General features: G+C 40.8%; 2 protein-coding genes across 7 annotated transcripts in view; one reads left to right on the top strand and one right to left on the bottom strand.

The window, feature by feature from the left end:
• lnx1 (ligand of numb-protein X 1) overlaps nt 1-5,304 on the top strand; it is a 33,568-nt gene extending 28,264 nt beyond the window's left edge. For all 4 annotated transcript variants that reach the window (XM_079692461.1, XM_079692462.1, XM_079692463.1 and 1 more), the window contains 4 exons: nt 1,828-2,005; nt 3,114-3,360; nt 3,960-4,118; nt 4,278-5,304. In XM_079692461.1, coding sequence (XP_079548587.1) covers nt 1,828-2,005; nt 3,114-3,360; nt 3,960-4,118; nt 4,278-4,413 — 720 coding nt within the window. In that variant the 3' untranslated portion in view covers nt 4,414-5,304. The remainder of the gene's footprint in view (nt 1-1,827; nt 2,006-3,113; nt 3,361-3,959; nt 4,119-4,277) is intronic.
• Nucleotides 1-12,483, bottom strand: part of fip1l1a (FIP1 like 1a) — a 37,100-nt gene that overhangs the window by 6,078 nt on the left and 18,539 nt on the right. The gene's annotated exons all lie outside the window — the stretch shown is intronic.

The raw sequence follows: 12,483 nt of genomic DNA, 5'->3' as shown, positions 1-12,483 counted from the left end.
TCCAGTTCCTTACTGAACTTGCTAATATCTCTATTTTCTGCTAATATTTTTTTTTAGAGTCACTATTTTATACTATATACTAGATACAAACTTGTGATTTCAAATTTGTTTTAAAAGTAGACAAAAAGATTTGCCTCTGTAGATCACTATCCTTCAAAATGCATGATAATGTATCCCCTACTACAACATACTTTTTGGGGACAAATACCCTGTAAAATAGTTAGATAAATCACTCATGTCTATCATGCTGAGATCTATTATTAGATCTCAGCGCTGCGTTTGATACTGTTGACCACAACATATTGCTAGACCATCTAGAAAACTGGGTGGAAGTTTCAGCAACAGCTCTAAATTGGTTTAGTTCCTACTTAAAGGACAGAAAAAACGTTGTCTTAATAGGCAACTACACATCAACCTTGACAAATATGTCATGCAGGGTTCCTCAAGGCTCCATCTTAGGACCTTTGCTTTTTAACATCTATATGCTACCACTGGCTCAAATTATTAAAAACAACGATCTAAGCTATCATATCTATGCAGACGACACCCAGATTGATTTTAAAATTACACCAGGAGACTATTCTCCGATTAGAATACTGACTCAGAACTTTCTGCATTGTCGCGTGCGGAAAACTACTATATAAATAAACTTGCCTTGCCTTAATACGATGCCACAGCTTTGCTCCTGACATCGAGATAGGAGGGAAAAGCAAGTTTTTTTTCCTATGCTCCAAGGTGACTACCAGCACATCTAAAGTTCACTAAATAACAAAGTCAGTGCCCAGACAAAAAACAAAGCGCAAAAAAAACGAAATATGTGTTACTGGCCTTTAGAGGTGATATTAGTTAGAACAGAGCTAGGTTAGCTTTTTCCCAATATTTTCATTTTGTATGTTTAGTCTGCCTCAATCTTCATATTTATATACATTATATACTAATCATTGTGTTGAAAGCATGCCAGGTTAAAAACCCCCTCTGGAGAAAATATGCTTACTTAACGTTTTTTTTTTGGATACACTCTGGTCTTTATGGTCATAACTTGTTGGCACAAATAGTCCCATCGCAGTAGCATGTAGTACACAGCATACAGCTTACTGTGTTTGGGTCGGCAGTGTCGAGCCCCCGGGTCAGACACGTGACTACGGGTGATCTCCTCCTGTGGGCGCAGCAGAAATGTCTGAATGCAGCACATTAGCAAAGCTGCACAAGCTACATCCCATCAACCTCAATGTGTCCATGCCTTATTCATTACTACGTCTCTACTCCCCCTCGCTCTCCCCCATGTGACACTCAAAAACACTCGTCGTAAATAAAATCTAACTCGCCACACAGCCTCGTTCACAAAACCAAAACGCACATCAGGACGTCCATGAATAAATCAGTAGCTCTACATCGAACATCAACACAAAATGAAGAGGCACTTGAGCTGCCTGATCCTAATAACCACCATATATTATACATTACCAGTTATGCTAATGAGGTAATCAATTACATAGCAACTGTGTCTGTGTCAAAGGACTCCTGTTCCCATAGCATGGCTGGTATTCATATGAATTCTCCTATCATTAAGGGGCTATCGCTAGTCCCAGAGAAAATAGCCCTTTATTAATATGCAAATGTGCTGCCTGGAAATCTAATTACATTATGTAGACTATGGAAGGTGCCCTTGATGGAACAATGAAGTGCATATCATGTTTGGACTGAGTTAATGTTTTTATAAAAATGTGGTGATCCAATGCGACAGGTGTGCCATGGAAGTGGAACATAAAATAGGACAAGTTATTAATGCAAAACCCTTTCTCTGTGTGTTTCCTTTCCCATCTAAAGGACTCTTGTCAGAAGCCTGCATGCTATGAGAAGACAGTAACACTGACCAAGGAGCCGTATGACTCCCTGGGTATGACGGTGGCGGGTGGCATGTCCAGCCGAGGGTGGGACCTCCCCATTTACGTCACGAATGTGGACTCTGATGGAGTGGTGGGACAGGAGGGCTCCATCCGCAAAGGTAAAATGAACTTCTAATGAACCCCTTGAAGTCTCTTCCATTACTTACCTGCACACTGTTATAATAATTTGAATATAACTCATTTGCAAGGATTAAAAGGATTGTAATGTTCAGGGCTTTTGAGCAAATAATTACTATATTAGTGGATGTTGTTTTTAGTTTTGTGCGGTTGTCCTCTACTTAAGCGCACATTATGGCTGACAGACGATAATGGATTTTGTCTGATGAATACTTCGAATATAACAAACTGAGGGATTGATGAACACTTAAGATTCATGTTTCATTATGAAGTGTATTCATCCAGCAAAAGCCTCAGTGATGCTGCTGTGGATCACTACCTCGTAAATTGCCTCTTACAAACTTACACAAGCAAACATTTGCATTGCAGGGCTCGGGACTTATTTTTTTCCAGAGGAGTATTTGTGGAGTGCTTCATCATATCATTATATGAAATCAGTCAGCTTTGAAATACAGCAAAACAGAGTGGCCCCAAAATAGCTGGATGTAATAGCAGTAGCCTTGAGATCCCATATTGCAGTTGAAGGCAGGGGAGTGAGAGATTTCAGCTGATTTTAACTGTTTATTCCAGTCTATCCAAATTAAAACACATTTAGCCTGTCATTACACTCATTCCTTTTCTGAAACTCTCAACGAGAAAAACTCTGTGAGCATAAAGCCTTCATAAAAACAGAGAAATCTGAGTCAGTTTGACCTGTGCACCGTTCAAGGTGTACATTACTTTATCCTTATGGGACAACACAGCAACAGCTGCTTTCTCGGTTTATGTGGTTATGAAATACCTTTGTGTATTGAAATAGATATTTCATTTGTATTAGCATATCCGCGCATCGCAAGTGTGTCCTTTGGGTTGCTCATTAGCTGGTTGGACTATGCCGTCTGTTTTTCTCTCTACCTCTCTCATCGCTAGGAGGCTTTTTAAAGCACAGGTGGCGTTGGCTTCTATCCCTTTGTGTTGCAGCAGGAAGGTTGTTGAATATTAAAAAGGCAGATGATGAGTCCCCGCACTGCGAGGTCTTTTGAAAAGCATTTATCAGGGCAGCAACCCTGGGCAGTGGATGAGCTGTGCTGTCCACTTTCTCCCCCGCAGGTGACATCTTGTTAAACGTGAACGGGGTGGACTTGACGGGGGTGACGCGAGGCGAAGCCGTGGCCAACTTGAAGAACACCTCCTCCCCCGTAGTGCTCAAGGTCTTGGAGATGCGTCCTCCAGAAGACAGCATGCAGGACCACGCCATGCCGCCCTGTCTCACACCTTCACCCACAGACAGCACCAAGAGCCCCGTGCCCAATGATGATTACTCACCAATCTGGGTGTCATGGCTGCAGCTACCCAGGTGAGCACCTCGTGATGTCTCAGTTCTCACTAAATCTACATTTTGTACTTTCTCCACTCCTTTTTTCTGAGCCCAGTATAATTATATCCCCCCCTCCACACTGGTCCTTTTGACCTCTGCCAGCTGGTGCCAACGGACATTTTGACAGAGCCAGCTGGGAAGAGAAAACTCATTATACTTTCAACCTAACTTTTCAGCTTAAATATTCACTGCTGCTGTATCAGTAGAACTTCTGAGAATCAAAGGCGTTCAGATTTTAATATATTTGAAATTCAATCTTTAAGACAGTGGCATGCTGACAGAGATAAACAACTGCTGCTGAAATAATAATGTATATTTCTCTGGCGCAGCTAAAAACATTTAAATGTAAATTTCATTTGAGGTATATTTATGAGATATAAAGTTCAACTATTCTCATTGTTACACTTCTCTCTGTAAGGAAAAGTCACACCTTAAAAAAAGAAGCCTTTGTCTTCTGAGCTGAGCCGGTTTCAGCTACCTAGCTCCAGCACACACACTCAGCATGGATATACACTAGATACAATTTAAAGATGCAGTTGAGAGATTAGTGGGTTTAATCTCTTTCTTGGCCCATGCAGGCATCTCTACTGCTGCAAAGACATTGTGCTGCGGCGGAGCACTTCGGGCAGTCTGGGCTTCAGCATCGTGGGAGGTCAGGAGGAGGTCAACTGCAATCAATCCTTTTTTATCCGCTCCATCGTGGAGGGGACACCAGCCTACAACGATGGCAGGATAAGGTAGGCAGTCTATGTATATTACTCTTTGTTGCTAACGAGAAAAATCTGTTTTGGACTAGCTCCAACACAGCTGTATTTATAATGTCTGGGTTTAACCTATGGTAATTTACATAATAATAAGTCAAGCTAATTTTTGTATGGTCATCTCACTGTGTGTAGGTGTGGGGACATCTTGCTGGAGGTGAATGGGACGAGTACATGGGGGATGACCCACACAGCGTTGGTGCGCCTTTTAAAGGAGCTGCGGGGCAGGATCACCCTGACCATCGTCTCCTGGCCGGGCAGTCTGCTGTAGCGGTGCTAAATCTTCAGTGGCACGGACCAAGGAATGTTGGACTTCAGAGCTTTGGACTTTCTGACCACCCTAAGCTTGCTGTGTGGGAGAAGCTTAGAATAGTGCTATAGCTGTATGGATATCTCACTTCTGATGGACAGCTGAGACTTTTTCCAGGAGTTTGGAGAGGGACAAACATGAGACTGGATTGTTACCAGAGGTTAACTTGCCCCTCCCCCCTAAATGCTGAACAGGGAGGATCCAAAGCTGAGCCACTTCAGACTTTAATGTTGGTATTGTCTGTTTAGAGCAAAAGTCTCTGGCACAGCATACAGTGAGTCTGGTGGGTGGATTGAGAGGAGACACAACACGTTGCCAATTCCAGTAGTTATATATTAGAGGTATGCGTTAAGTTGGACTCACATTTCTTTAATGTAAATGTTGGGTGTCTAAAAAAAAAAGTACTGATCCAAGCACTTGTAATACGTTTATTTTGTTTGTTTGTGGTATGGCCTTTTAATATCGGCTCCATTCTGTTTGTACTGACAGTGGTTGTCATTTTCATCTGTTGACCTGATGACACGTTGCCAAGTAGTAGTCTGTGTTGAGGTTTTTTCTATTATTTCAGAAGCTATGGCTTGATTATCCAACCACTGGAAATAAAAAGAGTATATTAAGAAAATAAAAAGATCAATGTGTTCATAACATGTTAAAAAATAATATTTAATTAGGTGACATTATGGAGGCCTTACAACATTTTCTTACTTTTAAGAAAAAAAACTGACTTGGTTTCTGTGTATCAGTGGATGGTCTGAGGCCCATCTGCTGCGGTTCTATCTGTCATGCTTCGGCCTGTGTAGTATATCTGATGGTACATTTGGTTAAATGATCAATAAAGTCATTTGAAAACGAGAGTTGTGAGAGAAAATACTTATACATACTTAAAATCCTTACTTCAACTCAACAAAATCGACTAAAAGCAGGTGTAACGTAAACATTTTGTACACAATACATACATACAAATCTTCACCTTTTAAAATGTTACACAATGCAACATTTCTTATAGATACAGTTAGATGCCAAAGGGCAGGTCCTCTCATTAAATAGATTGAGAAACTGAAAGCCACTCAGATTTTAATTTCCTCTCTTGGCCAGCAGAGAACATCATGTTGATCTCCTTGTCCTTCCTATTTGTTGGCCTTTTCTATTTTTGTGTCTACTCTGACTTTCTCTGTCCTCACCACCGTCCCTCTTGCTCGTGCTGCCTCTGCTGCTGTGGAGGACAATGACATTATCATCATCATATCTCTATTCTTTTTGTAATTGCTTTTTCATGAGGACTATGTGAGTCTGTTTCTCTGTCAGACCTGCGTGATGATTTTTTCTTTCCTTTGCTGTTGTCTCTGTGACTGCTCTCTCTGGGCCTCTCACTGACCCTTTCAGAACTGTGGCAGCTGTGCTTTCGCTCCTCCTCATTCCTCTCTTTTCCACTGAAAGACATCATACATGCAAATTGTCTGTTTTACATTTCCTTCTAATGACACTGGAGGCATTTTCATTGGGAAACAATACAAAGGGAAAATGAACTCAAAGCCCAAAGTAAATTCGTTTGCTGGCCTTTTTTCCTTTTTCTCCAGCGGGAGAGATATGATTCAGAACTCAAGGGACTAAAACCTTAACCACAGTGCCTGCTGTCTGCCTGCCTGAGCTTTTGTAGCTTCTCCCCTGGCCTTGACTTTAGGTAACAAAGAGCTAAACACTAGTGTCACAGCATGCCCTTAAAGCCAAGCATGCATGCCGCAGTATCCTCTAAGCCAAACAGAAACCTTAGAAAATATATTATTCCCTGTAGGACCTGCAGTCCTAGGAATGAATGATCTGTCACTACTTTACACCTTTCCTGTCCTCTGAAAACACATATGCAAACACATTTAAAGGAAGATCAATCAAATGTTGTTTGTTGAGAGAAACACCTGCAAACATAGTTTTAACTTTCAGCTAAATGCTATAGTCCTGTTCAATATTGAAATCACCCTGTTTTAATTTTCAGAGATGTGACAACATTCTATGGTTGCCAGTTGTCATTTTCACAAGCATCATATGTCTTAGTAAATCGTTTTCAGGTGCACATCATTGTAAATAATTACATAAATATAGTTTTAACAATTAGCTTACTTAATTTGTATTCATTTTAGCATTGAGAAATGGCATGAAAAAAACCCCACTTGTATACTGTAGTGTCCCTGAACAGTAGCTCCCTCCTTTAAACGATGCATTCATTACAGTGTAACCTTCAGAGGTCGTCTGTACTAATCATCAGACGCTGGTTGGCTGCAACACTGTGTCCTCCCAAGATGAGATTCACCATAACATGTTTCCACTATAGACTCTCCGTTCATCATGCTTAAGTTAGTATATACAACAAAAACACACTAAATGATGATATCCCTGTCAGCTTGACTCTGCCTTCTATATAAGGGGGTTTATATTACACAAATTGTTTCCTCAAAAGCATGTTAATTGTTGGGCTTTGATATTCATGCTTGATATTAACATATTAAATACAATTAATATGTAGATTCGACTAAGACCTTCTGACACATCCTATGGCCTTAATGTGTCTAAAAGGAACTACACATTCAATCCTTTCTATGAAAAATCTTTTGTATTATGTTCATTGAAATGGCCAATAATATAGATTCAAGATTTGAATCAAGCTTAATCCAGGGTCAATGGAAGACAGTGACAGATCTGCACCAAAACAAGATTAAGCTGTTTGTCTTCCCTCTATACGATTTGTTTCAGTTCAATGCGATTACCAAAGCACCCCAGGGTTTGTAAAGAAGAAGTACTACTGTTTGTTTACCGGCCATTTGGAGGTCCATTTCATCAGGCTGTTGATGGAACCATGATTGTGTTAAAACACCAATTCCTCCAGTATGCTCTAGAATAAACAAAGAGACTACTAAGAAGCAATATTTCCTTAGGAGGGTGAGTGTGAAATCAAACAAGATTGGGGGCTCGAGTCAATTCAAACCAACAAAAGAAAAGAAGCAGAAACTGCTGCTGACGGTGTGAGAAACAAACTGCTTTGTGAGAGATTACCAGTGTGTAGTGCCCCTTGGGAGGAGAGCTTTAATCCCTACAAAGGAAACAAGTGAACAAGTTTTCAAGTGTGCTTGTTTTTCCAGTAGATAATTTTCCTCCATTTTCAAAAGCAACACCATTGTTATGTTCTTGGTTTTGTTTTATCCAATGCAAGAAGCAGTTTGGATTTTCCTATGCTGCTTCTACTACACCACGGTGCACACATCTTTGAGGGCGCTGATGCTAATTCAGATTGGAAGGTCATAGCATTAGGAACATCTACAATTATAGAATAGGAGCTGTGACGGCACAGACTGAGTTTGAATGACATTTCAGTGAATATCTATTCACTAATGAGAGAACCATAACATCCCAAAGGGGAACTTGTACTGTGTATACATTTAGAATAGTTGAATTTCTCTCTCACACTCTCCTCAACACGAATCTGCTTGGCACAGCTTGCAGCTTCAGAATAATCACCCTGACCTTTAAGAACCATCACGCTGGCTGAAGGCATTTCGCTCTTCCCCTGTAAAAGTATATTTTTGCTCAATAAAGTCTTAGGAAAAATACAGATACTGCACTGCTAAGGCAAACAGCTCGCACATGGCTGGAGTCATTATTACCATTCACTTGCTCAACACACAGAGAGAGAGAGAGAGAGAGAGCGCGCCTTAAGGGGAGTTGTAGCAAGTACAAAGCTAAATATATTCAATATTTGGAGACAGCTCTTTTGTTAGCAGCGTGGATAAGGACCCAAGGCCCCACATTTGTTCTTGCTCAGAGCCATTAGTTTTACACAGAAACAACCACCTCACATAACACCAAAAAAGCACATTGAAACAGTTCCCAAGGAGGCAGTGTTAGAAGGACTAAATTATATTATGGGAGCCTCTGGATGTGTTTGTACATTTTATGATTTTATTCATCTATAGGGCCCAGGCCTTTCAGGGCCGGCAGTATCACAGATTTTCATAAAATGCCTGAGCCTGCCGAGATGTAATTTTGTCCACTCTCTCCCTTCAGTCGTTTAACTGAGAAAGCCAGAGGATTCAGTGAGGCACACTGAGGATATGAAACACAATTTATGATTGGCACAATTAACATGCAAGTATATCCACAAGAAATAATAGCAGCTGTGAGTTGAGGGATAGAGCGTAACATCTAATGACACATGGAGTGGGAGATGCTGTTATTTCAGCTACATTATAGTCAAGAATGATTGTAGAGTCGCCAAAACAACACAGCTGTGCCAGAGTGTGGCAGTACTTTGATGTCAACACTAAGCCAGCTTTTTCTTCTCCAAGATTAAATAAACAATGAGCATCAATCAAAATCAATAACTTAATTCAACCTTTTTTTAGTGTCTTTACTACTTCTCCTCTCTCCTGTTCCTACCTACTAGTCTAATGTGTCATAATCATGCTTGATATTAACGTATTAGAGCCAATTAATATGTAAATTCCACTAATGTGACCTTATTCATTATACACATCCCATGGCGCTATGTGTCTAAAAGAAACTGCACAGTCAATCCCACTTACTGTAGAAAACATTCTGGCACTTCCCTTGTGATTATTTTCAGTTCTTTGGACAGCGACTGCTAGCCACCTGGGTTTGTAGGGAAGAACAATGCTGGATTGTTTGATTTGGCCAAAAGAAACCCACCATTTAATCAGGTTATTGATGGAACCATGATTGTGTAAAAACACCATTGCCAATCAATTTGCTCCAGACACAAAAAACAAACTAAGCCAATTTTTCCCTAGGAGGGTTGTGTAAAATGGAACAAAATTGAGGGCTCAGGTCAATTTAAGCCTTTAAAGGAAAATAAGCAGAAACTGCCGCTGAGTGTGAGAGAAACAAACATGTTTTGTAAAAGATTACCAGTGTGCAGCGCCCTTGGGAAGAGAGCTTTATCCCATAAAAATCAAACAAGAGATCAAGTGTTGTTCGCTGTAAGTGGCAAGGAACAGAATGCTGTTGCTGTACAGTATGTTTAAATAATATAGACAGAATGTAGCATTGAATCCAAGGACAGGCAAGCACTGTAGAAGGAACATTCAAATTGATTAGGTACAGGCCCTCAGATCGGCTCTGGAAAGAAATGTGATTCATGCATGAAGTTGAGTCAGAAAGACAAAACATATGTAAAATTAGGGGCTAAGTATGTTTCGTAGAGGGAAAATAAAAACAGATGTAGGTGGAATCCAATATATAAGGCCTCAAGTCAGACCCTGGAGCCAGGATAAAAGTGGCACTAAGGCACAAAGCAAGTAAAATTTACTGTATCCCTCTCAGCCTATGGTAGAAGAAAAGATCCCTTTGGATCTTGCTATGCCTCCTGAATCTAAAGTTAAACTTGGAAGGGAGTCAGGGCAGCTCCTCCAAATCCCCAGACTACCATTGAAGTTGTATTAAGGATTTTTTTTGGAAATTACATGCTGGACTTGTGAAACTCCACTTTTTTGCTAAGGAAGGGAATCACTGAATAGGACTGTTACTGTTAACTGGTGGAAATTAGTTTCAGGCAGTAAAATGTAAAATGCTATTGCAGATATGAATTAGTAATGCTCTAATTTGGTTTCAATTAATTGTATTACATCTTTTTTCAATTACCAGTTCCTTTGCCATATTCAAAGTCTGCTAAACACTGTGTTCTTACACTTTCTAATAATCTTTTCGGGCAAGTTTAAGCTGGAATACAATTATCATTTTAATTGCCTCATCACACTGGGACTTCACTCAGTTATTATCAGATGAACTTACTGGCTAGTGCATACAAGCTTTTCAATAGACCAGTGATCAAACAGCCAAGAGTATAATAATTCGATTTACGTCTCTTTGAACATGTGTGCGATGCCATGTGCATAAAATGGACCAAGACAAAACGTCGGTATTGCGTGCTGCCATTGTCTTGTGTGCACATGTGCACATGAAAGACATGATGACAGAGTCTGAGGAAGAGCCAGCTGGACAGATGAGAGCCACATTTATCATCCAGACATGTGATTGCAGTCAGTGTTGACCAAATGACCAAAGGGTGTAGGCAGGGGAAGAGACAGAAACACACAGCATGTAAACCGCTGGATGAATGCATGAGAGTGTTAAGCTCATGGAATCTATTAGTGGTGGCTGTAAATCCGGGGCATGCGGTCAAAACCACAGCTGATAACCAGTAGCTGATACCCTGCCACACTCTGCCTGTGTGTGGCTCAGAACAGCACATGTGGGCTAAGCACAGATTCTGCGTCAGCGCCCCGAATGCACAATGTAACACTCACTATGACCTCAGCAATGAAAAATAGGGATGGCTTGCTACATAAGTCTCCATCTGTTTCTCTCTCTCTCTCTCTCACACACACACACACACACACACACACACACACACACACACACACACACACACACACACACACACACACACACACACACACACACACACACACACACACACACACACACACACACACACACACACACACACACACACACACACACACACACACACACACACACACACACACACACACACACACACAGAATCCCTCCGGTTCCAGTCTAAAAATAGCTCAGAACAGAGTCATAAATCAATGTTACAGAAAACACATAACGTGTACATGTGAGCGTGTGTGTGTGACACCCAACATTAGGTGTGAGCAGCACATTGGACTCTTGGTCCTTCGTGGTTGCGACATTAGAACAAATCTATTGGTGTGAATAAGCAAATCTCTTGTGCATTCGCTGTGCTCTGTCCCACACATGTGAATCCCGGCTTCCTGTGTTCTGCAGCTTGCCTACAGCCTTGCAGCTGTACCCCTGTCCCGCTTCCCTCAATTGACCCACAAGACTGTTCTGAGCTTTATGTACAAACCTGAACTAGTCATTTAAATACTAGGGGAAAAAGCTCACCTCTTTAGGAGAAGTGCTGAAAAGCAGAACATTGTCTGAGGATAATTCAACTGACACAATGGAGTCAGAGATACTTGAGTTTGTCATTTTTTGTATTTTGCACTTATTTCCTTGCAAGTTCAGTAATAGTATAGCTGACACAGGAATTCAGTTTTATCAACAGCCTTACAGCTTTTGCAACCACCAACAGTTACTGAGAAATTGGTAAAGATTCAGCTGCAGTCATTTGTTGTTTTATTTGGGCAAAAGGTAGTCTAATTATTTTTGATTGAGGGCAGTGGCAAAAGTGAACTGATAGCTAACATGTTCATGTTTTAGAATAATGCACTGTCCCAGCACAATTTCACTCATCCTTTTGTGCAGTTTTAGCCTTAGGTAAGCTGAATAGTATGTGAGAAAGAGCATTGATGTGCCTGTATGTATCAGAGTTGACAGCTGCCTGACTTGATAATAATTAAATAGATGTGTTACGCCCAGGTCTAGGGGAACCTAGGCGCAACAAGATGGCGCAACAAGATGTCTGGCAAATGGCCAACATTGAGTGTACAGAGAAAATGTGGGGCAAGATTTGGTTTGTGCATGCATTTTGGCATGTGTGTGAGTGAGTGAGAGAGTGAATGAGTGTTTGAGTTCACATTCGGAAGAACTGTAGTTGTCACACTGTAAGGTAGTAGTGGATAGTAGTGGATATCAGATTGGATTTGATCATCCGTGAGCCACAGGGAGGAAGGACTCAAGTTTAATGCAGAGGAGCATGACCAAAATTATTTCCTGGCAGAAGCTTGCAAATACAACAAGTTATTCCTTTATCTACACTCCACCCTGACCCGTCTCAGTGAAGCAGAAAAAAACTAATAATTTAATAATAATTAAATAATAATAATATTTTCTCCTGGCCTTGCAACAGTCTTGATTTCCGTCACAATAGTCTTGAGCTCTTTTTCACTAGTGTGCATTTCTTCACTATAGGTGTGCATTTTCAGTGGAGAAAGAAACCACTCACAGACTACACCCACCTCAGCAAAAATCAACACTTGGAACATACTGTTACTTTACAGTGTCACACAAAACGAACTAACATTTGCTACATAC

The sequence above is a fragment of the Notothenia rossii genome, assembly GCF_949606895.1.
Source record: "Notothenia rossii genome assembly, chromosome: 1".
NCBI lineage: Eukaryota > Metazoa > Chordata > Actinopteri > Perciformes > Nototheniidae > Notothenia > Notothenia rossii.
Note: the sequence above shows the minus strand (reverse complement) of the source record. Positions and strands in the feature narration are given on the sequence as shown.